Raw genomic sequence first — 27614 nt, 5'->3', positions numbered from 1 at the left:
TTTTGGGATTATAAATCAGATGGATGAGAATAAGGGGGAAGCAAATCAACACAATATGTTTAGGAAAGCAAAGAAAAACATCTAGAAAGATTAGGCAAAATAAGAGTCATGGATCCTGCTAAGACACTGAAGATAAAAGAGTAAGGGTCTGTAATTGGAGGTCTAGGTGTAAACAAGAAACACAGCAAGACTAAGTAACACATAAAACAAATAGTAACACGGAGCCACCTACAACTAAACTTGAATATTCCGTATACGCTTGGTGCTCAGAACTGGCATGGCCTGAGCATCCAGGTGTTCCCAAGCAGGGACACTAGGCTGACACACAGGCCGTGCAGGGATAGGTCACTGAGCGCTTCCCATCCATTCCTAGTCTCTTCTGCATCTTGTACCTTGAAACCAGTGCAGCAGCAGTCCTTGGCAAGTATATAACCACAGGAGGAGCAAAGCCATTATTTGCAGAAATCAATTGTAATTAAAATTAATTTTGAGTCTCCTTTCAGAGGGCAAATGTTACTTAGATCATTGTGATTCCAATTTACCTTAAGCACGTCATCAATATTTAGCAGAAAGAGAAAACTGGTTAGAGGTGAAATATTATCAATGACACACTCCACTTCTACTGCTATAGTAATACCTAATTACATACAAGTGACAGTTGCAAGGCTATTGCCCATATCCATCATGTTTAAAATGAAAATGTTAAAATATTTGAGACTATTTAGAGGTGTTCTAAATATAATGTTATATGACAAAAAGGGCATAATTGACCCTTTTTAGAGACATAGAGTAAAGCATAGAGACCTGCTTTAAATGTCTGGTGACCCCACCTCTAGAGTATGAATGCACACATCCATAAACCCATGTGTTTACACATCCATAAAAACACACATGCACACACATAAATACGCACACATAAATACCCACGCACATTCACAGATAAATACATGCACACATGCGTATGTAAGTATACGCATGGTTTCCCATGCACCAGCAGATTATAATTTTTCTGTAGTAAGCAAAGGTTTTTTTATGCGTTTTATGTAAAGACCAGGTCTTTATGTGCCTGTTTCTTACCCAAACATATTATTTTGCCCTATTTCTTATAGTCCAAGATTTGTTGAAAGGAATGAGAGGAATAGCCAAGATCTCTAAAATAGATTTCCCAACATGTCAGAATTTGTTATCTTTTGTCATAGGCTAACATTGAATTGTGATTATAATATGAACATTATTTGGATTTTGATCATATTCCAGTCATCCATGGCTAAATTGGCAACTTTTTCCCCAATTATAAAAACAATTCATACACATTAAAGAAAAATTACACAGTAGCAAAAAGTTGGGGAAAATTGCTCAGAACTTCACCAACTAAATTCAAACCCTACTAAAGTTTTTTTTTGTTTGTTTCTTTCATCTCTTTCTATTCTCTGCCTTGAAGTTGTTGGCTTTATATTTTTAATTTAAATAGGTTTATTGTTTTATTTCTGATTATAAAGACAGTATAAACTGTGTAGACAAAGTAGTACACAAAATCAGAAAGATGAAAATCAGTATCACTCCAAATTTTCCCACCCAGCAGAAATCTCACTCTTTTACTTTTCCCACTATGCATTTCTACACACATACACAATTATTTCATATAAACAGACTCTTACAAGACATTCTTTATAACCTCCTCCTCTTCACTCCAAAATATGTCACAGAGATCTTCCCAGGTAAAGAAATTAAAGCTGTAGTGATACTTTCTGATGATTGTATCATATTTTTTTTATGAAACTTGGTTCACAACCCTCTTCGAGCTTCCTGGGGAAACCAGCTCCCAGACACAGAGGGAAGGGAGACACCAAAGAAAGAAGCAGGGCACTCCAGGATGGTAGTTGGGAATTTTAATAAATAAAGGGAACTTAGATACGAGGCTTGTCTTGGGCAGCAGCAAGACGAGTGGATCCCTGCGTCTGCCTGCCAAACTTAAAGGTTTATGAAGATATCTTAACTAGGTCCAATTACCTCTATTGTGCAAGTGTTCTCTATACCATATCACTCTCTCGAGACTATGTCCTTAGAATAGCCCCAGGGAGCAGGAAAAACAAACAGAACCCACATTCCAAGGATAATGGGGAATGGGCAAGGAACTTCAAATGTCCAGGTCAGCTCATGGGTCAACCACCAGTCACATCTTTTTGATGACCTTCTGCAACAGAGACTACTGTTGATGACTTCCTGTTAATATTCTTGAATGGTATGAACTCGATGGGGACACAGTAAGTTGTGTTTTAGAAAAGCAGCCCTCAGCATGAATTCAGTAGAGAAAGAAAAGTCTGAAAGCAAAAATGAAATAGTTCAGGGGATAAGTCACCAGGTCTTGAATTAAGTTATTGGCAATAATGATACAAAAAAAAAAAAAACCAACCAGCTCACTTGTGCTTAGTTCTTCCTATGTGCCACTTACCAATGCTTTACTTATATTAACTCCCTTAATCATCACAAAAACTCTTGAAGGTAGGCACTATTTTTATTTCCATTTTGCAATTAAAGAAACTAAATCAGGGCAGCCCGGGTGGCTCAGCGGTTTAGTGCCGCCTTCAGCCCAGGGTCTGATCCTGGAGACTTGGAATTAAGTCCCACGTCAGGCTCCCTGCATGGAGCCTGCTTCTTCCCCTGCCTGTGTCTCTGCCTCTTTCTCTCTCTCTCTCTCTCTTTCACGGATAAATAAAATCAAAAAAAAAAAAAAAAAGAAGAAAGAAGAAAGAAAGAAAGAAAGAAAGAAAGAAAGAAAGAAAGAAAGAAAGAAACTAAATCACAGAGAGGTTAAAAAACTTGTCCAAAGTCACATAACTAGGGCAGCCCTGGTGGCTCAGAGGTTTAGCACTGCCATCAGCCCAGGGTGTGATCCTGGAGACCCTGGATCGAGTCCCGCATCGGGCTCCCTGCATGGAGCCTGCTTTTCCCTCTGCCTGTGTCTCTGCTTCTCTCTCTCATGAATAAACAAATAAAATATTTTTTTAAAAAGTCACATAACTAGAAAGGGAAAGAATTGGGATTCAAACTCAGGGATTCACACTCCAAAGCCAGTGACCTTACCCCTATGTTACACTGTATAAGAATAAAGATGGTAAAAAAAAAAAAAAAAAAAAAGTTAATATCCCTGATGAACTTAAATGCAAAAATCCTCATGATATATTAACAAACCAAATTCAACAATACATTAGAAGAATCAATACATCATGATCAAGTGGGATTTATTCCAGGGATGCAGAGATGGTTCAATATCCACAGATCAATCAATGTGACACACCACATTAACAAAATGAAGGATAAAAATTATATTATCATCTCAATACATGCAGAAAAAGCATTTGACAAAGATCAACTACCATTTATGTTAAAAATTCTCAACAAAGTGGGTGTGGGGGCATGTACCACAACATAATAAGGGCCAGATATGACAAGCCCACAGCTAATATAATGGTGAAAAGCCCACCCAGTGGTGAAAAACTGAAAACTTTTCCTCTACGATCAGGAACAAGACAAGGATGCCTACCCACTCTTGCCACTTTTATCTAACAAAGTATTAGCAGTTTTAGCCATAGCAATTGCTTAATAAAAAGAAATAAAAAGCTTCCAAATTGGAAAGGAAAAAGTAAAATTATAGTTATTTATGAATAACATGATTTTATATATAGAAACCCCTAACGGCTATACACATACACAAACACACACAAAATTAAAACTAATAAACGAATTCAGTAAATTTTCAGGGTACAACATCAACATACAAAAATCTTTTGCTTTTCTATACACTAACAACAAACTATCAGAAAGAGAAATTAAGAAAGCAATCACATTTAGAATTTCATTAAAAACAGTAAAATATCTAGGAATAAATGTAACCAAGAAGGTGAAAGACCTATACTCCGTAAACAGTAAGACATTGATGAAATAATTGAAGAAGACACAAATACATGGAAAGATATTCTGTGCTCATGAATTGGAAGAATTAATATTGTTTAAATGTCTGTACTACCCAAAGCAATCTACAGATTCAATGCAATCTCTATCAAAATTACAATGGCATTTTTTACAGAAAAAGAACAAACATTCTAAGAATTTGTGTGGGACCACAAAAGACCTTGGACAGCCAAAGCAGTCTTGAGAAAAATAAAGCCACAGGCATCATTCTCCCTAATTTCAAACTACGTTACAAAGCTGTAGTAATCAAAACAGTATGGTATTGGCATAAAAACAGACATAGATCAATGAAGCAAAATAGGGATCTCAGAAATAAGCCCACACTTATATGGTCAATTAATTTATAACAGAAGAGGCAAGAATATCAATGGGAAAGGATAGTTTATTCAATAAATGGTGTTGAGAAACTGGGAAACCACATGTAAAAGAATGAAACTAGGCCTCTTTATTACACTATATATAAAGGTTAGCTCAAAATGAATTGAAGACTTGTATATAAGACTTTAACCCATAAAACTCCTAGAAGAAAACACAGGTGATAAGCTCCTTGTTGATGACTTTTTGGATCTGACTCCAAAAGCAAAGGCAACAAGCAAAAATAGATAAATGAGACTACACCAAAATAAAAATCTGCACAGTGAAGGAAACCATCAAAAAAATGAAAAGGCAACCTATTGAATGGGAGAAAATACTTGCAAATCATATATCTGATATGAGGTTAATATCCACATCATATAAATAACTCAGGTAATCTAGCAAAAAAAAAATCCAGTTTAAAAATGGACAGATCTGAATAAACATTTTTTTTTCTGAAGAAGATATGCAGATTGCCAACAAGCACATGAAAAATGTTCAACATCACTTCACTAGTCATCAGGGAAATGCAAATCAAAACCACAAAATGATATCACCTCACACTCGTGAGAGTGGCTGTTTTCAAAATGACAAGAAATAGCCAGTGTTGGCAAGCATATGGCAAAAAGGGGAGCCTCATGTCCTATTGGTGGGAATGTGAATTGGTGCAGCCACTGTGGAAACAGTATGAAGCTTCCTCAAAAAATTAAAAACAGAACTACCAGAAGATGCAGCAATCCCACTACTAGGTATTTATATTTAAAGAAAACAAGAACACTGATTTGAAAAGATACATGCACTCCTATGTTCACAGCAGCATTATTTACAATGGCCAAGATATGGAAACAACCTAAGTGGTCATCAATGTGTTGTGCCCAAGATTGCGAATCTGAGAAACCACCAAGGAGCTGACACCGATGCAAGTACATGAGGGTTTATTTACAAGCTCGAGCTTGGGTCCAAGTGTACTCCATACAGCAGAGCAGGGGCTTGGACCCCGAAGTGGGTTACAGCTGGGTTTTTTATGGGCTGGTCTAGGGGATCTTCAGAAGGGGTGAAGGAATTTTTTCCATTCCAATATGGGGGAAAGGATGGGGGAGTTTCTTAAGATCTGATACAGGATTCTCTGCCGAGGGCATTCTGAGCTTTATTGTCTTTCCAATATGGGATTCCCTGCCTAGGACATTCTGCAGTTTTTCCTGTAAAGTACAGCTCTTATTCCCAGGGACCTAAGATGGCTGTACTTGTGCTAATGCTAAACTTGAGGTGGAATGGCCTTAATTTTTCTCAGCCTCCACAAATGAATGAATAAAGATAAAGAAGATGTGAGATAGATAGATAGATAGATAGATAGATAGATAGATAGATGATAGATAGATAGATAGATAGATCTTTATAGATAGATAGATAGATATATAGATGTAGATGTATAGACATATACATACACATAGATATAAATAGATATACATATAGATAGGGAGATATAGATATATCTATATATAATAGAATACTATCCAGCCATAAAAAAGAATGAAACCTTGCCACTTGTGACAATACGGGTAGAACTAAAAGGTATTAGGCTAAGTGAACTAAGTCATGCAGAGAAAGATACTGTAGGATTTCACTTATATATGGAATCTAAAAAACAAAACAAAGCAAAACAAAACAAAAACAGACCCATAAATGTAGAGAACAAACTGTTATTCACCAGAAGAGAGGAGGTGAGGGGGAAGAACAAAATAGGTGAAGGGTATTAAGAGGTATAATCTTCAAGTTATAAAATAAATAAGACATGGGGATAAAAAAAATACAGCAAAGGGAGTATTATATCAGCTTTGTATGATGACAGATGGTAACTAGACTTACTATGGTGAGAATTTTGTAATGTACATAAATATTGAATCACTATGTTGAACACCTGAAACTAACACAATATTGTGGTTTCTAGAAGGTGAGGAGTTGAGGGGTAGGTGAAGGCAGTCAAGTGGTACAAAATCCCAACTATAAAATAATAAGGCATGGGAATGTAATGTAAGCATGGTGACTATAGTCAACAATATTGTAGTACATACTTGAAAGTTGCCAAGAGAGTAAATCCTAAAGTGTTCAATACAATAAAAAAAAAAAAATGTGTAACTTTGTCTAGTGACCTATTGTGGTGTGTATATATTTACAATATATACAAATATCAAATCATTGTGTTGTACACTTGAAACTAATTTAACGTTGTATGTCAATTATACTTTGATTTAAGAAAAAAATTTTAAGTAAAAAGACAAGTTCCTGAAAAGATGCCAGGGGCTTAAGATATAGGAGCTATTTGTTTCCAAACCTTTTTTCTGTTTCCTCTTTAAAACCAGCTCAAACTCATTTTTCCCAAAGATTGACTGCTTAAGGTATGCAGTTTTATCCTGCTCTGCTGACCTCCAAACAAGCATCTTTGTGGTTTGAATTGCTAAACAAGGATGGCACTTTTATTTACATAAGAGGGGTAATTCCTAATTAATGGAAACTCTCCCATATTCCATGTACTTGACATGTACTTCTCACTTGCAAGAGGATCTTCTCACATGCAAGATCCTCTGAAGGTAGTCCATCATCAGCCTCTTTTTACAGATGAAGCTCAGTGAAATTCAGAGTTTGTCTAAGTTCATAATCTGGGGGAGTAGTAGAGCCAGTATTCAAATCAGGGTCTCTGGGACACCAAAGCTAAACGCTACATAGTATCAACATGAAATGGTTTTGGAATAATCAAAAACACCCATACTGGAGGAGAAACAAGAATGGCAATTTATAATTCTAAAGCTCAAGTCTTTTTTTTAATTGTTATTTTTTATTTAAATTCAACTAATTAACATATAATGTATGATTGGTTTCAGAGGCAGGCATCAGTGATTCATCAGTCTCATATAACACTCAGTGCTCATTACATCATGTGCCCTCCTTAATGTCCATCACCCATTTGCCCCATCCAGTCTCTTCAACCTTACTATGCTGTGTCTCCTGGAAATACCAGGTCCATATAGTCTTGACCCTGTGACTTTCATGAACAATTGACCTATTGTTAGCCACAAATCTCATTGGATTTCCCATACTTTTATACCTGAACAGCTGAGTTCTCCAAACACCTTCCTCCTTTCAACCCAAGCCATAGCCCCTGGTATTGGGAAAGCCTCCAAAACAAAGTGGAAGGATAGAGATTTCAATCAATGGGCAGTGGCATTTCTGCGGATCCCTTGCCTGAGTGTCTCCCATATTTGCCAAATGCCAAAAATGTCCTCTAGGCATTTCCTCATAGTTGTTTGATACTATTTCACCTCCAGACTGCCCCAGGAGAAGGAGTTGAGCTTCCTGAAAGACTGTGTGATGTATGATGTATGATATATGATAGTCTTAATTGGCTTATGACTCAAGGTAAATGAGATTTCAAGAAAAGATGGTAGAGGGCCTACCTGTACTGACTTATTTGCTCCCCAATAGTCTATATTTATTGTTTTCATAACCAACTGAGCTTGATTTAAAAGAGGATGCCTCAGAATCCCAGTTTCTGTCACCGAGGCATTTTCAGATATGGAGCAGGAATTTAGGGAAAATTCTCCTGGCTGGAGGGACAGATCATCTTACTTCTTTTGTATTTATTTTCTCTGATTCAGCATGAGTGATTGTGAGACTTTTCCTTTTTATTTTACTGCTGTTGAGGAAAGATGGTGCTCTCATTGGTGTGCTAGAAGGCAGATAAGTACCTTGATAAGTACAGGCTAAATGCAGCCAAGAGGGCAATAGTGCAATGACCAGCCTCCTCTCACCAGGCACAATTCACATCCTTTTGCTCTCCTCCACAGCTGACTCCTTCCTCTGAGAGATTAAGCCCATTCTCACTGCTAAAATATCTCTCTCCCTGCCTTAAGATACACTGACTTATCAATAGTCACACATTTTATCGCTAGAAGAAAAAATACCTCCTAAGCCTCGTTTCAGTAATTCCTAAACCATCTCTGGAGTACACATTAATAATGCATGAGAGTTGTCCTTTAGTGGCAAACTCTAGAGTCATTGCCACCACTGACTTTAGTTTACTTCTTCATGGAAAGGGAAGTAGCAGGGGGAGTTCCCAAGGGCTCCAAGAATGTGAGTCCCTGACTTGCCCTTCCCACTTTTGAAAGTGCTATTTCTCAGGACATCCAGGCTTAGAGTGGAACTTGAGGAGGTATTCTACAAGGGAGGGCTAGAGAAAGTAAGTCCACTCCCAGTTTTTTAAAAATTGTAAAATAAACATAAGATGAGACTTAACCACGTGAACCTTGTGTAAGTGTCTGGTTCAGTGGCAGTAAGTTCATTTGCACTGTCATCAAGTTCATTGCAACCATCACCACTCATTGCCAGAACTTTTTCATCTTCCCAAACTGAAAATCTGTAGCTACTTAACAGTGACTCCCTGTCCTCCACCTCCCTTCAGCCTCTGGCAACCACATTCTTCTCTCTGTCTCTGTGAATTTGACTTCTCTGGGCATCTCTCATGTAAGTGGAATCATACAGTATTTGCCCTGTGTTGGGCTTGTTTCAAAGAGCATAATACCCTCATTTTTATTTTTAAATAGTGAAATATAGGTACAGAACAGGGTATAAAGCATCCAAATGTAGTTTAATAGATTTGTTGTAAAGCAAACACTCATAAAACCACTAAGCAAGTCCATGACAGGACCCTTACCAGCATCCCAGAAAGCCCCAGTGAACCTTGCCTGACCACAACTAGCCCCTTACTCCATTGAGACAGTGATGACCAAGACCTGGTGTCTGTTTGTGAGGTGAAGGGTTAAATGTGTTGTACTTACTTGCTATGTGTTGCGACCACTACATGTGGTTGTGTTGTGAAGAGAGGCCATGGGCTGGGCATTGGGTGAAAGGCGTTCATAGGGATATTCAGAATGGACACTATGTGGTCTCTCACCCCAAGAGGTTATAATCCAATGGAATCAACTTTAGAATAAGGAGAATATACTACCATGCTTATAAAAAGAAGTAAAACCAAGTTCAGTCTGCTTAGGAAATATGCCCTGCATATGTCTTGTGGGTTTCCCCATGAGGAGGATAGTGAAAAGATTAAATCTGGAGAAATGGCAGCCAAGTCAAAAAAAAAAAAAAAAAAGATGGAGGGAGAGAAGTAACCAAATGAACACTGGGAGATGATGGGGAAACTATTTCAAAGGCCCTGTTTATGGGAAATGAGAGTGCAGTCTTATCGGAGATGGAAGTGCCTTTGCAGAACATTCCAGAACAATCTGAGAAGCCCAACGGTGGTAAATTACAGGGAATGGGCTGCATTCATCCTGAACCTCTAAGAAAAATAAAGTGTGAAAGAGGGAGGATTCTGACAAGGAGGTACAATAGATCCTAAGACAACACTGCTTCTAAAGATTGGGAGGCTCTAATGTGATGCCTGCCTTTTAAAAAACTGCCCAGGGAAAGCCACAGAGTACAGGAAGGCAGACCTAATCTCCTTTCGGAAAAGCTGACTAAAAGCCTGATGTGTGTGGAATAGCCATGATTCAGGTCTATTGGAGCATCTTTCATTTGGGAGGCTCAAATGGCTTTACTGCTGGCATTGCTTTACCACCCTGCTCTGTAGCAGCTGTGTGTGTGCGCTGGCTCTCCTAACAAATACAAAAGCCTGAACAATCCACACGTCCCTGGCACCCCAATGACTCACCTCCCCCATGCCACCAGCAAAAATACGGATGGGGGGTCTCTGGTTTTAAGCACAATGTACTCTGAGAAACTAGATCTTAGAGCTAGCTTTCCACGAGGAAAGCTTCTGACTGCACATGGGCCCATTCTCGGGTTGCTACCCTCTGTATGGGCATCAGCTGTAGAGATAGTGAGAAGAACAGTCCTGCATGTCTGTCACATGGCATGTGACAGTGGCAACAGCCGACATTTATCCATCACTTACTGTATACCAGGCTCTCTTCTCATCTTCTTTTCTATTTTATTTTAATGCTTACAATAATCCAATGAGGTGGGCACTGTGAATCCCCAGTCTACAGATAGAAAAACTAAAGCCCAAAGAGAGAATCCCCCCAAACTCTGAGTGGCGGATTCTCACTTGCACACCTAACTCCCGATCCACCTAACTCTGGACCTCATACACATGATGCAGAGAGCATTCAGGGACAACCCAGGTTGGGTCCATGTCTGCACCTCCCAGGAGGCTGGGCCATGGTTTATAACCATCATTTGTCAAGGTGGATGTCATAGGCAGCTGTCAAAATCTCAGGTTTTGTATGTGATTTAGTGAAGTTTGCTACACATTCAATCCAAGAAATAATTCTGTTGTGATTCACAGGATTAAATGTGGAAGTTTCATACCTCTGCCAATGCTTCATGTCTGTAAATGATCAAAGAATAAGTTAATGAGATTTGCTGTAAAATGCAAATAATTATAAATCCTTCCTAGTTTTAAGAGCAAAATAGGAAATGTAGAAGGTGTGTAGTATTTAATTCTTTATCTTTAAAGCAACGTGGATGTGGAGGATCTCTGTGTGACATGCTTACATTCTGAGGCTCTGCACAGCCCAACAGATTGCTTTTAACCATTGTTTTCTTTTCTCTTTGCAGATGATCATTCGCGGGTGAGGCTGCAGACCATAGAAGGAGATACCAACTCAGACTATATCAATGGAAATTATATTGATGTATGTATTTTGAAACTGTCAGTAAGCCCAACTGTTGTGACACACTCCACTTCATGTATCTACTGTGATATTGGTGGGCACACATTGCTCCAGCTCCAGAGAAAACACATTCATGTCGCCCCACACCCTACAGAACTGTACAGTGAAGACATGGCCACTCCTTTTCTCAAGTCAGCCCATGGGCTGGTGAACTCCTCTGCAACCTTCTGTGCTTTCTTTGATGTCCTGTGCTCCTATGGACCAAGAAAATGTTATTTCCATTTTTGAGTCAACAACTTAGATTATTTGACACTTAAAAAAATCTGTTTACATATTAATAGGATAAAACTCTCTAATTCCTAATTCGATGATTTGCAATCTCTCGTCATTACTGCACTTTTAAGTTGCCTTCAAAGTAGTCTGCAGCTGTTAGTTAACCAGGACATCTAATGCACACAAGACATGTCATTAAATATGTAGGCTGTTTAATTATTGAAGATGGCTTCTTTGTTCATTCTGCATCATGTTAACTTAATGTCTTACATTAGAATAAGTTCCTGAGCAGACAGCATGTTTTCATTTGAAAGAATGAATGAAATCAAAAGTAGCCTGAAAATGAAGGGAAAGTCACTGTTACCTTCAAGACCCAGGTTCACATTAAACAGGCTTTAGCTCTCCTGCAGTTCCCAAGGCACTGTGCTGGGCCGTCACATTGTCTTCTGGTCTATCAATACTTCCATGGACAGGTTTTACCATATATATATGTCTATATATGTTCATATACATCTTGGTTGAATATAAATCAGATGCTACTAGAAGTAGCATCACAGTCTCTAAGGTTATCTAAAAATAACAAGAAGAAATGTTATTTTTAGTACAATTTGGAAGGATTTGACACATTGGTTATGGATCTGAGGGTGGGGCCTGTAGGATGACTGTTTGAAGAATAATTCAGATCCCATTCCTCAAATGAAGATCCCTACACTGCTACATTTCATAATGACCCAAAACATACCCAACCCAAGTTAGATTTTTTTCTACTAAAGCAAAATTTCTTCCTAAAGTACATTGCACTTCTTTTTTTATCCAGCAGATGTTTAGTGAGTACCTTGTGGGAGAATACAGAGGTGTCCAAGACCTGTTACCTTCTCCCCAAGACCTCACAGTTTAGAAGCTAAAGTAAGAAACGTTTTCTTCATAAAACTCTGTCCTTTGAGAGAGTCTAGGGAATACTGCTCATGCTCCAGTCCCAGCTTCTAGAGCCCTAGCAGAGTCCTTCAGCACAGGGTAGTATCCAACTCATCTGTGTATCTCCTGTACCTGGCACAGACCTGAAACCCTGAAATACTGAATACTGAAATACTGAATACTGTAAGCACTTAATAAGTGTTTGATGAATCTCTGCCAGAAGTCGTAAACATAATCAGATTAGGCTTTGTGGTAGAAGTGATTTTAACTAAGCTTTAAAGAATGGGCAGGTAGAGATGTAGAGGAGGAAAGACATAAAGTAATGAAAATACCAGATTAATTAGTTTTAATTTTAACAAAGAAAAGAGTCAATATTCAGGGCCCCTTTATTTACTTAGGTAGTAAGATTTTATTGAGCAGCCTATTATATTAGATGTCAGTTACTGTTATAGGTATTGGAGTTGTAATTGTGAATCATTCAGACCAAAAACAAAAGCAAACCTCTTGACTCAATGGAGCTGGTGCTTTAATCGGAGGAAACAGACAATAAATGAACTAAGCCAGTTAATTCTATATGGTATATTAGATAGTATTATATATGATGGAGAAAATGAAAGCCATAACAGAAGTACCAGTATGGAGGTGGATTGTAATTTCTTAATGCAGTGGCTGGTCAGCTCTACTGAAAAGGTAGTATTTGAGTGGAGAAAATAAAAGGTTGTCCCGTGTAGATAATCAAGGAAAGAGCATTCCAGACTGAGAAAAAGCCCATGAAAAGGCCTTGCTGTGGAGCATGCCTGACAATGTTGAAATGAAGTAAGCAGACAAGGGTTGGTGGAGTGGTATGAGGGAGTGGAGTCACAGGTGAGCAGGTGAAGAGATTGTGGGGCCAGATAATGTAAGCAGTCATGCAGACATGGGCTTTTACTATGAGATGGCGGCAGTCACCAGAAGATCTGAGCACAGGGCTGATATGATCCCAAAGTGGGTGAGAGCAGAAGCAGGGGACCTTCCAGGAGGCTAAAGGAGCAATGAGAGAGGGGGGCTGCTACCTCCTACCATTTCCCATCACATGCAGACCGTGGTGGCACTGGAAGATGAGAGATGGTAGGATCCCGCATTCATGATGAACACAGAGCCCTGGATTTGCTGACAGATTATCTACCGGGTGTATGAGCAAGAGAGGGGTCAGGGTGGCTTTGAGAAGCAGTTGCCATTATCTGGGAAGAAGACTGAGGGCAGAGCTGATTTGGGTGGGAGGGACAGAGGAAATAAGGAATTCACTTTTACATATGTTAATCCTTAAGTATATGTTAGATATCCAAGTGGAAGTGCTAAAGAGGAAATTGATACCACATGGGGATTTTGAGGGGAAAAACCCAGGCTGGAAGTGAGGATACAGAACCCATCAGTATACAGATGGCACTGGAGGCCACGGAGCCAGATGAGATCACCAAGGGAGTCCATAGTAGGTGACGAAAGAGTCCAAGAACTGAACACCCCAACATCAACATCAAGGCGAAGAGGAAGAGTGAGCAAATCAATGAGGGGGACAAACCAGGGAGGGAGAGGGAGACAACCAGGATCATATCCTAGAAGCCAAAGAAGAAAGTATTTCAATGGGGATTAATCATGGTAAGTAGGTGGAGATAGGTCACAGAGATGAAAACTGAAAAATGACCACTGCATTTAGCAGCACAGGTCATTCGTGGACTGTCTTGTAAATTGAGTTCCTCCTATCTCCTAGCCTTGCTAGGACTGACACATGGAGCTGTACGTCAGACAGGGTCTTGCTTTGTGGAGCTTGTCAGCTGGCAAGGAATGAGTGAGCATTTAATAATCCTATTTAATATCTGTCAAAGAGTCCATATTTGAGACCCACAGCAGGTCAGTTGCATAAAAGAATGTGTTTTCTTTTGCTATTCATTTCAATGACTTGTTCCTAAGAGAAAAAAAAATCTAGCATATGCATTTAAATTGTCTGAGAAATCTGTATTTCCTCTCCAAGTTTTTCCTGTTTCCCATCTAGCTTTGGGCACAGTATATTGGGTCATCTCAGGCGACAGAAATGGAAAGTATTAAGGTCCATGTTGATATTCTGTTACCTGCATGTAATTTTCTCTACATTGGTTTTCTCTTTCCCGGATATTGATCCTTCAGGGTTCTTTGTTCCTTTCTTTCTTTGGTCTCAGTTTTCTTCTTTCATTCTTTTCTTCTCACAGGGTCATGATAAAAGGAAGGAGCCTTGCAGAATTTCTGGCCATAGCTAGAGCAGCATGCCATGGAGTTAACAGTGTTTAAGAATGATGTTCAGTATTACTATTGATGGAACTGCCTATACCTGTAGAACAGAATATGTGTTAACGCCTTGGCATGTTGCCAGTGACATCCTAAACACAAATGAAATCCTATTGCACATCCCCAGCCTGTTCGCGATCTAATAAGAGTCGTGCTCATGTTATTTGAGAGAATCCATAAGCTGTTAGTATTTATTGCTCACCCATCATCTCATAGCCAGTCTATGATTAAGTTACTCCCACCACCTGTATAAGCAGCAAAACTGTGATGTTTGATGCACCGGTGCTTTTTACAAGGAATTCTGGTGCTGGGTCCGGTCATTTAAGTTCCCACTAATGCAATTGTTGGTATTTGTGCATTTATTGTGGCAGACTTAGTGTGTGACTTCTATGCTGCTTATCGATTTCGAGTTGGTCAAATATTCTTTCTCATTTATTTTTAGGGTTATCATCGACCCAATCACTATATTGCTACCCAAGGTAAGTCTATTACAGCTTTGATGTCTTTGTTTGGTTGTTTGCCCCCTCTCTATCACTTTGTCGTGTGTCACCCCCCCCCCCAGAATGATATTCCCCACTGTCACAGTCCTATTTATTGCCGTTCTTGTCATCAATACACTCCCGCCCGCCCCGCCCTCCCTCCCCCGCTTTGTTTTCCTGTTGGAAGGTCTGGTAATGCAATCATTTAGTTAGAACTTCGTGTTGTGATTGTTAGCAGAAGTGTATTCATCAATTCATTATTGAATTAAGTCTGTCTACCTTAGGAATTAAGCCTATATCCTCATAAATAGGTACATAGATATTCACTAAATAAATATATGCTGAGTGCTGTCTATACAAAGACCTGTGCTAGTTGCTGCCAGGTGTGCGGCTGAATCCATCAAGCACCCTCTCTCACATTGTGGTTTAGTGGGGAAGGTCCATTATTATAAACAACACTAACCAGTTAGAAATTTGTGGGAGAGGTGCAGAGAAAATGTTAGGAAAACTTGGAGAAAACACAAGTTGCTTTCAGATGGGATGATCCAAAAACTGCTTTGTGGCAGCGGTGGGCTTGGGTGGAGAACTTCTGAATGGCAGAGACATCACGAGCAAGATCCGAAAGCAGGATATTAGTGCTCCTGGGTGGAAAGTAGATGGTGGATTGCCTTGGCTAAAGGAGACGGGAAACCTAGAGGAACATGTAGGGGCCACAGCTTTTATAGCATCTTCCTGAGACACTGACTGTGAGGTGGGCCATCTAGGGAAAATGAGGACTATGAGAGGTCTGAGGTGTTGGGAAAAATTCATCATAAGGGATGTGTTTGTGCATCTGTTGGATGACCTGAAGAAATGCTGAGCAGCAGGGAGGACCCAGTTAGGGTTGAGAGCATGCATTCTCTTCATTATATTATTATACCATTGTTTCCAGTATTGCATGATACCCCAAAACCAGGAGCAGGGAAATCAAAAGGATATGAATTGCCAATGATTAGGGATTGACAGGGGAGCAAGGAGCAAGAAAATTAAGGATACCAAGAAAATCATGGCTAGAAAATGTAGGATTAGGGGCAGGATAGTTGGAGGTGTTTGATGGACCACGAGAAGAGAGAAGTAGCTAAAGGATCAAGGTCAGGTTCAGTTAATGAATCATAGGTTGTAGTCAGTGAGCAGAGTGCCAACACACAGAACATCACTATCCAGTAGAAATTTCTATAATGGTGGAAATCTTCCATATCTGTACTGAGCAATAAGGTAGCCACTAGTAGATACTAGTATCTACTGTGAATGAAGAACTGAATTTTAGATTTTAGTGTTGATTTTTAAATAGCTTCATTTGGCTACTCCCTACTGGTAGTTTTGGACAGCAGAGCCCTGCCATAGAAAAGCTCTAAGTATGGCTGGAATGAAGCCACTGTGGGGCTCTGTCCTCCCAACCCTAATAGCCTCAGCCAGAACCTGGGAGGCACCATACATAGAGTCCACAATCTCGTGTCACCATTTATGATTCTACACCTGGGTTTAGGTGACCTACTTAACCTCCAGTATGTTTCCCCAACTGAAATGAAGTCAGTAATGGCTCCTTCCAAGGTCACTTGGCTAGTCAGAAGAAAGGTCGCATGGAGCATGCCCTGCTTGAACCTGACAGGAAGCAAATCCTTAGAGGAGTTGCTAAGGTCTTCAGAGAGCAAGCATCTGGTGCAAACTCCTACCTGATGGGACAAAACAAGGACATGTGTCCAGGGCCTCTGAGTCCAATCCTTTTTGCCTTCTCCTATACCCTGCTGCTTCCAAACTGAATCAATCAATGCTTTTAAAGGATCTCTCTGAAAAAAAATAATAATAATAAATAAAGGATCTCTTTGTTAGTTCCTTAAAACCCTGCTAATGGATTTCAGAATACTCTACAGTAAGAGTCATAACAGATCTGATTTAGTAAATTTGATGATAATTTAGAATTAGCAGTTTTATAAGTATATGTGAAAATTTAAAGATAAAATACACAAAATACTAGTGAGTTCTTAATTATCAACCCATGTTTTTATTAATAACATGACTGTAGTTAAATCTTATTTGAATTTTCAAAATTGAGGACACCTCTAGATTAATGTGACTGAACAGCCAACCAAAGTAGAGATTAAAACCCCCAAAGGCCTATGTGCAAACTCTCACCTGGCATTCCATTGCTCTTCCTCTCTGCCCCTCTCTCCCAGAGGGAGATAATGCTTTGAAAACAAAACTGCCATTAGAGAAGTCACTTTCTGGTGTCTTCAGAATTCATCTGAATCATACTTAATTGCTCAGTAGTCCTCTCTGGGAGCATTCAACCTATCGAGTGTTAATGAGTAAATACATTTGTTGGCAGCTAAGAAATGGCAAATGTAATCACTTTGCAGTAGGCCACCCATGTGCCCTTAATGGAGAAGGATGCTATATAATGTCCTGTTTGCCAGAGCATGGCACCTTTCCCGGAGCGGGATTGCACTTCCAAAACTGGCAGTACTTACGTCACTGCTGTTGGTGCAGGCAGAGGGGCAGAAATGAGCATATTTTTGCTTATGATTTATGTATTTATTTTCTAGAGAGAGAAAGAGAGTGTGAGCGCAGAGGACAGAGGGAGAGGGAGAGAAGCAGACCCTCCACTAAGCATGGAGCCCCATGCGGGGCTCGATCCCAGGATGCTGAGATCATGACCTGAGCCGAAATCAAGAGTCAGATGCTCAACCAACTGAGCCACCCAGGCACCCCAGAAATGAGCAAATCTTTTTAGTATAACATTCAATCAGGACAGTACACATCATGTTAAGAGTAATGCATTCCGACCATGACGTCTGGGTTGAAAAGTTAGAATCTCTTTTCTAGTATATTACACAAACACAATGTACCTGATAGCCTTAGCCTGCCGGAGGACTTCTGATCCTATGCAGTAATTGGCCTTCGTAAAAAACAAAAAACAAAACAAAAAAACGAAAACAAAAACAAAAACACAAACATCTAAGAATTCAGCAAAATGGGTAATAAAGCAGGTGCAATTTTAAAATCTCTCCTTGCTCTTTTTCTTTCCTAGTGTGCACTGATCTAATTCTTTAAACCCTATTCATAGCAGGAACCCATGAAACTACATGAACAATCCAATTTACTGACAACCAGTTTTATCCCCAAGAGCTTAAAATACGTAGATTTTCACCAAGTCCCTTCAATCTAGAAGACATGTCATGAATTTATCTCTTCGATCTCTTCCTCCCTCACCTCAACTTTATTGATTTTTGTACCAGTAACTATTTTGACCTTTGAGGGTGACGGTAATGGTTCTACAGACTGAAGGGACTGCAATCAAGCCTGATCTGTGGCTTTTCTAGTATTTTCTTCCTGCCCCCCTCCCCTGCTCCATTTAATTGTTTTCCGTCTGCAGCTAATAGATCAGTGACCATACTCACTTCATCATATCTGCCTGACCAGCCGTTAATACAACTGTAGCATTCAGGATTTATGATTTGGCACACCAGGAATCAAAGAAGAGGAAGTCCTGTCTGTTAACTGCATGTCTGTACTCAGAGTGGGGATTTCAAAAGCAGGGCGCACAGTGAGGGGCAGATGAGTACGCAGGTGGGTAGGGTTGCCCAGAACCGATCGTATCTCACAATCAAAAGCTACCCCATGGAGACCACAGTGTGGGCCATGAGCTAGAGGAAGCTGCACACGTTTAGAACCGCTCCCCCAAAATGACTCAGGGAACACCTGCCAGCCACGTAGTATGCAAATGATGGGGGCCTGAAGAAATATTCTTTTTACTATTGTTTGGTTTTCTTTTTGAAATGGATTTCAGGGGACGCCAGAGTGGCTCCATAGCTGAGCATCTGCCTTTGGCTCAGGGCATGATCCTGGGGTCCTGGGATCAAGTCCCGCATCAGGCCCCCCGCAGGGAGCCTGCTTCTCCCTCTGCCTGTGTCTCCGCCTCTCTCTGTGTGTCTCTCATGAATAAATAAATAAAATCTTAAAAAAGAAAGAAAGAAAGAAACTGACTTCAGAAGTCCTGCTATAGAAAAGTCAGAAATGATGCCATCTGCTAGTTGAGGAAGGTCAGTCTGAGATGGACACAGCCTGCTTGGCACTCAGCCCCTCTTCCTCACAGTCCCACTCATCTGTGGGCTGGAGGTGCACCCAAATACAGGAGGGTCCTACGAGAGGAACTTGCCTGTCCTTCCTTCAGGGGAGCCCACAGGCATCAGGAAATCCAGAGGGCATGTCACAGCCATGTGGTGGTGTGCTAGCACTTGACTGCAATTTCTGGGAGCCAGGAAAGGGGTCAAGGGCATCAGTGGTGTGAGTGCAAACTGCAGGTCTTCAGCAAGCCTTGAAGGAGGGTTCCTGTGTCAGAGGATGGAGGATGGGATGAACAGGATGCCTGGCCAGGTCAGAGAAGAGCAAGGAGCCAAGGTAGAGGGGATAAGCAGGAAGGGTCTGAGATAGGAAGGGTCTTCACCTCCAAGGCATCTTGGGCCTTCTCAGTGGCTTGCTGATCTTCTCTCCGGAAAAACTCACACAGACACACAATTTGATATAGGCATTCAGGCATTCACAGACAATAAAATCTAGCCTGAAAAATCTCTATGCCCCAGGGGACACCTGGGTGGCTCAGTGGTTGAGCATCTGCCTTCGGCTCAGGTCGTGATCCTAGGATCCTGGGATCAAGTCCCACATCAGGCTCCCTGCATAGAGCCTGCTTCTCCCTCTGCCTGTGTCTCTGCCTCTCCCTGTGTGTCTCTCATAAATAAATAAATAAATAAAATCTTTAAAATATATATATATATATATATACCCTAGATTAAAAAAAAATAAAAGCCCTGAGTTACAGGGGTAAGAAAGCCTGATGGGGAAGGTGAGGACATTGGTATAAAGGCTGTGAGTTGAGTGTTATTTAATGAAAGGAAGAAGGGCAGCGATGGGAGAGGATGGGTGTTTCTGAGTGCTGGTGAAAACAGTATTTTAAGAAGATGAGTTAGTATGGAATTATCCTGCAGAGAAAACTGGAAACAAAGGTAACAGAGAGTAACCACAAACAAAAATCTGGGGTACACACAAATGATTCAGACAACAATAATGACAGCAAGGCAGTTGTCGCTTTTATCCAATAATCTAAGTTGCATACAACCAAAATCTGTTTTCTAATATTAAATATAGTATCAAAACGGTTGATTTTTAAGGATGTTCCTTCTCATGCAATAAAAAGCGATAAATATATTTTCTTTCTGTATTTGTAGTTTTGCCTGCTATAATATGCTTCTTTTTGAAACTCAGCATTTTAATTTGTCCATTGATTCAGTAAACATTAAGTGCCTGTTGAGTGCTAGACTTTCTAGTATAATTAATTTTCTTCTATCCTCTGACTAATTTGGGTATTACTCGTCTATTTCATAGATGGAAGAAAGAGGGCCCTGGGGAGAAACAGGGGTTGAAAACAAAACCAACATGTAGTTGAGTGTCTACAGTGCACCCACAAAGGTTCTAGATGCTTTTCCGCCTTTTCGTGTCTAGTGCTGCATGATTCCCTGTGATTCTCACCCTGGATAAGAGGCGCAGGGCTTGTGCTCTTTCTCCTGTACTGAAGCTCACCTTTCAAAATCCAGTCCCTTCCTTCTAAGTTATGATCCTGCTCCCCTCAAAAAACAAATTTTCTATGATATAGTCATATCTGAAAATACCTCTTATTTAAATTATCTTAGGTGTCCTAAAATATGACACTACGATTCCAGAGTCTCCCTCCCCAGCAGACCTTGGGCACCTGTTTAGAGACCCGCCAGTCTTGGGAGCTAATGCCGACAAGGCAGCAAGATCAAGGCTGAGGTCAGGATTCCAGTGGGGTAGCCTGGCCTGTCAAATTAGCTCAATACCTCCCCCCAAAATAAATGACAAAATCGATGTCAAGAGGCACCTGTCCTCAAGAAGAATTAAATATGTAGATTTCAACAATCTGAAGTTAGCACGTCCTCTGTTCACAGAAACTCTGGCTGCCCAGTGTCATGTTTCTGGATGCAGTCATACTGGGGCTGATAAAGAAAACCAACTACCAGATAGTTATTTACTATGAGAAATATCACTGTGTGCCAGGCAGGACTGCCTTCTGCCTGGCAAGGACACCCTGCGTTGTGGGCCAGCTAAAGAGGAAGATGCCTTGGCAGGTGACTTCATGTTCTGGCATCAGAAGGGCCCCAGAGTTCATTTACTAATTCAACAGGTCCGTACCCACTGCCTGTGGAGAGCTGGCACGAAGCAGATGCCCGGTGAGATTACAAGAATGAGTGAGTGAGGGAAGAAATGGATACATGAACGCATTGGGGTGACCGTTGTGCCAGACACCAGTTAGGCAATAGAACTTTCCAACCAAACATAAAGGACATCTCGTATTGGCCTGACACAGCATCTGCTCACCTGAGTGGATTTGGGGGTCATGATCTCCAACTTCTGCAACTATTTCTTTTCTGAGTTAAAGCTAGTCAACTCCTATTCTTATGAGCACTTTTTCTTCTAATGTGCCAGCCAATCAAGGCACTGGTTTTCGAGATAACCCATCCTGTTAAACGCTTTAGCTTATCTCTGCCCGGATCCTACTTGTGCATATTCCTCCTCCCCTATACACTGTATATAATCAATTTTATTTGTCCATAATTATTATTTATTGATAATTTGGAAAAGAGAAAAAGAGAAGCCTGAAAATAAATGTCCTCCAGAGATCTTGAGCCAGAAGCAAACTTTTAACATGAAAATAACAAAAACCTGGGCAGTGAAGTTTTATAGCACACACACCTCCCAACTGTCAGCTACAGCTGAAATTTTGCTAGAGTGACTTTCTTCCGTTTGCTCTTGATCTAGTTTCCTTCTTCATGTCTTCCACATATTCCCTGTGGTATGAACATTTTTCATAAGGATTTTCAGAAAGATAAATGTGGCTTATATTTTCTTAGCTCCAGATTCTCCCTCTGGCCTCTGAAGCAGTAAATAATGGTGCTTAGAATAGGTACACTTAACTCTCCTCGGCAAGTCACGCTTGGAGCAGAGACTTGTCAGTGTAAATGCAAGTTCTACATACTCTGTGAAGAAGCTTTTGTCTCCTGCATTCTGGCCCCCAGATGGAGATGAACCCTTGAAATTATTTCTCAGTAGAATTGGAAGAAAAAAAGTTTTAATCAAAAGCTAAGCCTTCAGTAAACAACTTTTGTTTTTATTCACTCGAATACCAGTGTGTACAAGTACAGTAGCTGACATTTCTTCCCACTTACATTGTCCTCATATTGCCAATGGATTGTAGACTATGTTTGGATTCACTTATTGTATCATCTTTGAGGTTAATTTAAACTCCTTGCCTGGTAAAGTGGAGTATTCTCTAGTTTTTAAATTTGAATAGGGAAGCTTTGAGGAAGTATCATTTACACCCAGCCAAACAGTGACCCCTCATGAAGTCCACATATTACATATGCCCAGTGCCAAACTCTCCATTACCTCTACCTGTACAGTTTTCCAGGAAGAATGAACAATTGCAATTAACAGCTTACCCACAAACTTACTTTGAAACCATAATTTTTCTTCACCAGATTAATTTCAACAGAGACTGGCCAATTAGCCAACAGGTCAGATCACAGACATTGCTCACCCTCTGCTCTTAATAAACCTGCTCATTAGTAGTGAGAATGTTTAAAGACAGGTTGCAAATTAAAAGATGAAACCAAAAATAGATTGCAGTAGGTGGCATCCACCCCTATTGTTATAGATGCCATTGCGGAAGCATGTCCCTCGAGTAATGGAATCTAAACCAACACAGAATAATTTGAAAACAAACAATGCTGCTGTCAAGCAGGCACCCGGTTTTAGATTGTTTTAAAATGCTTTTTGAATCTGTAAGAATAATTTACTGGTATTGCTCATTTGAAGTGGAAAATCCTAGAATCTTTTCAAACCGGTAGAAACTTTAAACGTCTTGAAGTCCAACTCCCCTGTTTTGTCATTGAAACAGTGGGAACTAAACTCACAAATTGATTTAAGTGACTTTCATCCATATAGTTCAAATGGGTCATGTATACAAAAGTATTTGCAAACTGTATGGATTAACATTCATGAATATTTTCAGAGATTGCATGCAGTGTCCAACCTAATGTGTTTCCAGTCTCCTGAGGGGTCTTTTGTCCAATCGAGGAAAAGTATGAGGTCACATCTTCCTTCTGGGTTTGGCCCTTTGAAAGAATAGAGAGCTGTAGCTGAATACCCAGAGCCACAGTCCCCGGTGCTGGCTTCTGGAACCTGCAACATAGTGGACTTTTTCAAAGCAAAGACATTGCTCTCAGACCTAATTCATCCAAAACTGAACAGATATTTCTGTGAACCTACCAGGTGTCTGGCTCAGACGGGGTTGGGAATACAGCACTTACCTCCGGAACTCTATGGTGCTGTTGTAGATATAAACAACCAGAACTAATTTGATTTTGCAGGAAGACCAGATCTGGGAACTACTATAGGCTATTTCTCTCCCTTGCTCATATTCCTTAGCAAGTGGAAAAGTGAGACCCAGGGCAGGTCCAGAGCCATTTTCCTGACTCTGGTGATCAGGTTCCTTTATCACACACTCAGTTTTCAACAAGTTTGCGGCAGACAAGTTAGGAAGTTTCTGGCCATTGGAAGTTACTTTTGTGCCTGGCCTTCTTACTCCAAAGCATGCTTGTGGAAATTCTCTGATGCAGTGCCCCATGCTGCCATTGAAAAATCGAGGTTGCCTACACTGAGGAATGTCTAGGGAATTAACTTATCTCTATTTTACTCATTTATTAGATTTATTCTCTTTTTTCCTAAATAAAAGAAGATCCCACTTGTATACTGAGAAAAGCTTAATTAAAGAATAGAGAGACTAATGGAAGCTTTTATTTCTCTGGCAGTGGCCCCTGAAGCATGTGAATATAGGTTTTTCCCTTTGCTTTATTTCTCCTTGACAGAAGACAGCCAGATCCTTTGGGTCACCAAACCCCTCCATTCTGAAGGCTGCCATTCTTCTTTTTTTCTCCTTGATTGCCTTCTCTCTGGTCCCCTCTTTACAGCATGAACAAGTACTCAAGATGAGTTTATGAGGGTTCTCTTTAGAGACAGGCCTGATGAATGCTCTGTGACTCAGCCAGCAAGAGGCTCTTGTGGTGTGAACATCTGTCATGTTCCTCCCATCTGAGGCTACAAACACTTTCTCATGTGCCTCTTCCCAGCTCTTCAAGCAATATTGCCATACAACCCCTCCCAGGGATCAAGGACCATAGGTCCCTCCAGTAGCAGGGCCTCTCTCTCCACAGGGTAGAGCAGATTATTGCCACACGCTACCTACCAACCCTTTCATTCTTTTCTATTCAAGAGTTTCTCTTTGGAGGCCTAATCTTTACCCCCATCACTCAAATCTGATTTGTCTGCCTTTATCATTCAGCTTTCCACATCAGAAATAATAGCAGCCTTTGCCTTCCCATTCACTGCAAGCTGAAAATGTTTATGTAACTGCTAGGGAGGCATGATTCTCGAGGAGGGTTGAATATAGTCCACAAATAGCAAAATCCAAATAATGGTTCATTGAGGTAGATGGGGTTTCCAGAAATGCTTTGGAACATTTCAGTTCCAAGTGCAGGTCATACTAAGTATCACCCCACTGCGTGTGGCAATAATCTGCTCTACCACACATACTGCTTTGCTTATGCAACATGGCCACGATCAAATCTTTGAAACTGGGGTCCCAAAATTCTTTCCATATAGAAATATTTTTTTTATGTCAGTGGCTAAGATAAGACTTCCCCTCCAAGTGGCAATGGAGAAGAAAGACTAAAGAGAGTGGATTCCAGAGTTAGACTGTTTCGGCTCAGATGCCAGCTCCACAGGCAATTACTCAATAAATATTAGCTGCAATTCTTATCATTATCCTCTATCATTATCCTCATGTGGATACCAAAAGATATACTTTTAGTAACACGTAGGCAGTTCAGGCTTTAATGCAGGTATAGTGTATATCCATATAGTTTTCACAAAAATTAATAATTCTACACTGTTCATGCTTCTTTCCAGAAGGATGTAGCAAAAGGAACCACTTACTTTTTCACCAATATCCTGCATCCTCCTCAAAGTATAAAGATTATCATCATTTTGAAACAAAGGACAGACGTGGGTTAGAAAGACAATAAGCTACATAACAAGCTTGGAGAAATCTATTTTTTCTTCCATTTTTGAAAGTCTTGCAGAAATTGAGCAGCTCTGATAGCAGCAAAGGGCACCAGTCTTGGTGTTCTGAAGGCTTCCCTGAAGCACACATGGGGTCAGATTACACGGAAGTAAAAACCACTAATTCCAAAGGCCAGACAAGTTTCTTCACAATAGGCTTTGTCCAGACCAATTTCTGAGATAAGAATATACAAGGATATCTTAGAGAGAAGTATTGGAAGGCTAAGAAGCCACTGGATAACAAACAGGGCTGAGAAATGATCTTGGAGGAAAGAGAATAATAATGACAGAGTTGCAGAGTGGGGAAACATGTGTGCTCTTGGTCTCCTTCAACCTACACGTGTTGGCTGGGGTTAATTAGGCAGGTACCAGGAACCACCTGCCACTCGGCTAGAGGTTGACCAGATGCCTGAAAGTGGTTAGTTATAACCTACTCCAAAGAGATAGTGGACAGTGTGGTGCTGAACCAAAAGAAATTCCTTCAGACCACTTCTGAAATCCATTCCACACAGCAGAGGCCCAGAAAATGCAGGTGTCCCCCAAGCACTGCATGTCAGATAAGGAAAAGGACCACAGTCAAGTCGGTGCACAATGAGTTTAAAAATTATTGTTCTTTTTAAAATTATGTAACCGTTTCATAACCAGTTATGTTCTTTAAAAAATATATATGCAGGGGATCCCTGGGTGGCTCAGTGGTTTGGCGCTTGCCAAACCTTCTACCTTCTCCTTCTGCCTGTGTCTCTGCCTCTCTCTCTCTCTCTCTCTCTCTCTCTCTCTCAATGTCTATCATGAAAAAATAAATTAATAAATCTTTAAAAAAATATTTAGATACCCCATGAACTATTTACATGTAGGCAAGAAAATGTAGACCCTACACTTGTGAGTAATTGTGCCCTTGGCTTTGAGTTGAAGGTGGCTGACCCACACCCAAAGCCTCACTACTCACACAGGGGAAAGCAAACAGAATATTAAAATTCTTCGCCAGTAATTTATTAACAAGTTTCCAAAACAAATTCCCTAGCGACAAAATCAGATCACCTCATTCTGTTTCTGTATGACAAATAGATTTTTTTCTAAATTTTCTTTTTTTTTAATTTTTTTTATTTTTATTTATTTATTTATGATAGTCACAGAGAGAGAGAGAGGCAGAGACATAAGCAGAGGGAGAAGCAGGCTCCATGCACCGGGAGCCCGACGTGGGATTCGATCCCGGGTCTCCAGGATCGCGCCCTGGGCCAAAGGCAGGCGCCAAACCGCTGCGCCACCCAGGGATCCCCTTTTCTAAATTTTCTTAACAGAAAATTTATACTACTTTCAAAAAACTTTTTAGTTTTGAGTTTGTGTGCCAACATTTTTATAGATAAAAATATGTTGGCATTTTTCTTTTAAACAAAACCTATGATTGTAATTTAAGTCATCATATGGCATATGTGGTTTGAGAGCCACCAGAGTTACTTTTTGAATGGCTTTTTATTTTTTCATCTTTATTTGTGATTTTATTTCTACACTAATATATCTAAACGGTTAAATATATGTGTTTCCATGTCAGCAATTACTTGTTTGAAGGCTCCCTTAGCTGATCTTACAGATTTTATTTTTAAATGCTTTATTTAAATTAACCTTAACACATGTAGCTTTTGTTTAAGGAGAAAGAAAACTTCTAAAAATATTATGACAAACTTAGGTCTCAGAGTCTCTATTTTCATTTCCTTGTTTAAAAGTCTTAAAATTCCTGGTAGGGGAAAGGAAGAAAGTACTCAGAATACTTGACTCATTTTGTTTTCAGTTTACTTTTTCTAAAAGATGCTCCTTTATTTTTGCTGTGACTTGAGACACAGTTAAGAGTGGTGTGAAGGGACGTCTGGGTGGTTCAGTGGTTGAGCTTCTACCTTAGGCTCAGGGTGTGATCCCAGAGGCCTGGGATCGAGTCATGCATCGGGCTCCCTGCATGGAGCCTGCTTCTCCCTCTGCCTGTGTCTCTGCCTGTCTCTCTCTCTCTCTCTCTGTCTCTGTCTCTCATGAATAAATAAACAAAATCTTTAATAATAAAAAAACAGTGGTGTGAAAATACAGGAACTTTATCTTAGCAAAGGTAAATTAGAGAAAACCAGAATAAAAAGGATGAAGGTATATAAAAATTTATAACAGAAAGGAATTATAATAATGACTTATCGAGGTTGGATGAACTCACATTGGAACTAAGGTACTAGACAATATGAATATGAAAAATGGGAAAGGAGAGATTAAAATTTTATTTTTTTAAAGATTTTATTTATTTATTCATGAGAGACAGAGAGAGAGAGGCAGAGACACAGGCAGAGGGAGAAGCAGGCTCCATGCAGGGAGCCCGACGCGGGACCTGATCCCCGGACCCCAGGACCACGCCCTGGGCCAAAGGCAGGTGCCAAACCGCCGAGCCACC

At 40.2% G+C, this 27614-nt stretch overlaps 1 protein-coding gene across 9 annotated transcripts in view; it reads left to right on the top strand.

Annotated features, from left to right (window-relative positions):
- PTPRM (protein tyrosine phosphatase receptor type M) overlaps positions 1 to 27614 on the top strand; it is a 710086-nt gene that overhangs the window by 614856 nt on the left and 67616 nt on the right. For all 9 annotated transcript variants that reach the window (XM_041721685.1, XM_041721677.1, XM_041721656.1 and 6 more), the window contains 2 exons: positions 10942 to 11018; positions 14926 to 14962. In XM_041721685.1, the coding sequence (XP_041577619.1) occupies positions 10942 to 11018; positions 14926 to 14962 (114 nt within the window). The remainder of the gene's footprint in view (positions 1 to 10941; positions 11019 to 14925; positions 14963 to 27614) is intronic.

This window comes from Vulpes lagopus, chromosome 1 (assembly GCF_018345385.1).
Source record: "Vulpes lagopus strain Blue_001 chromosome 1, ASM1834538v1, whole genome shotgun sequence".
Taxonomy (NCBI): domain Eukaryota; kingdom Metazoa; phylum Chordata; class Mammalia; order Carnivora; family Canidae; genus Vulpes; species Vulpes lagopus.
This window is presented reverse-complemented; position numbering and strand designations above follow the sequence as displayed.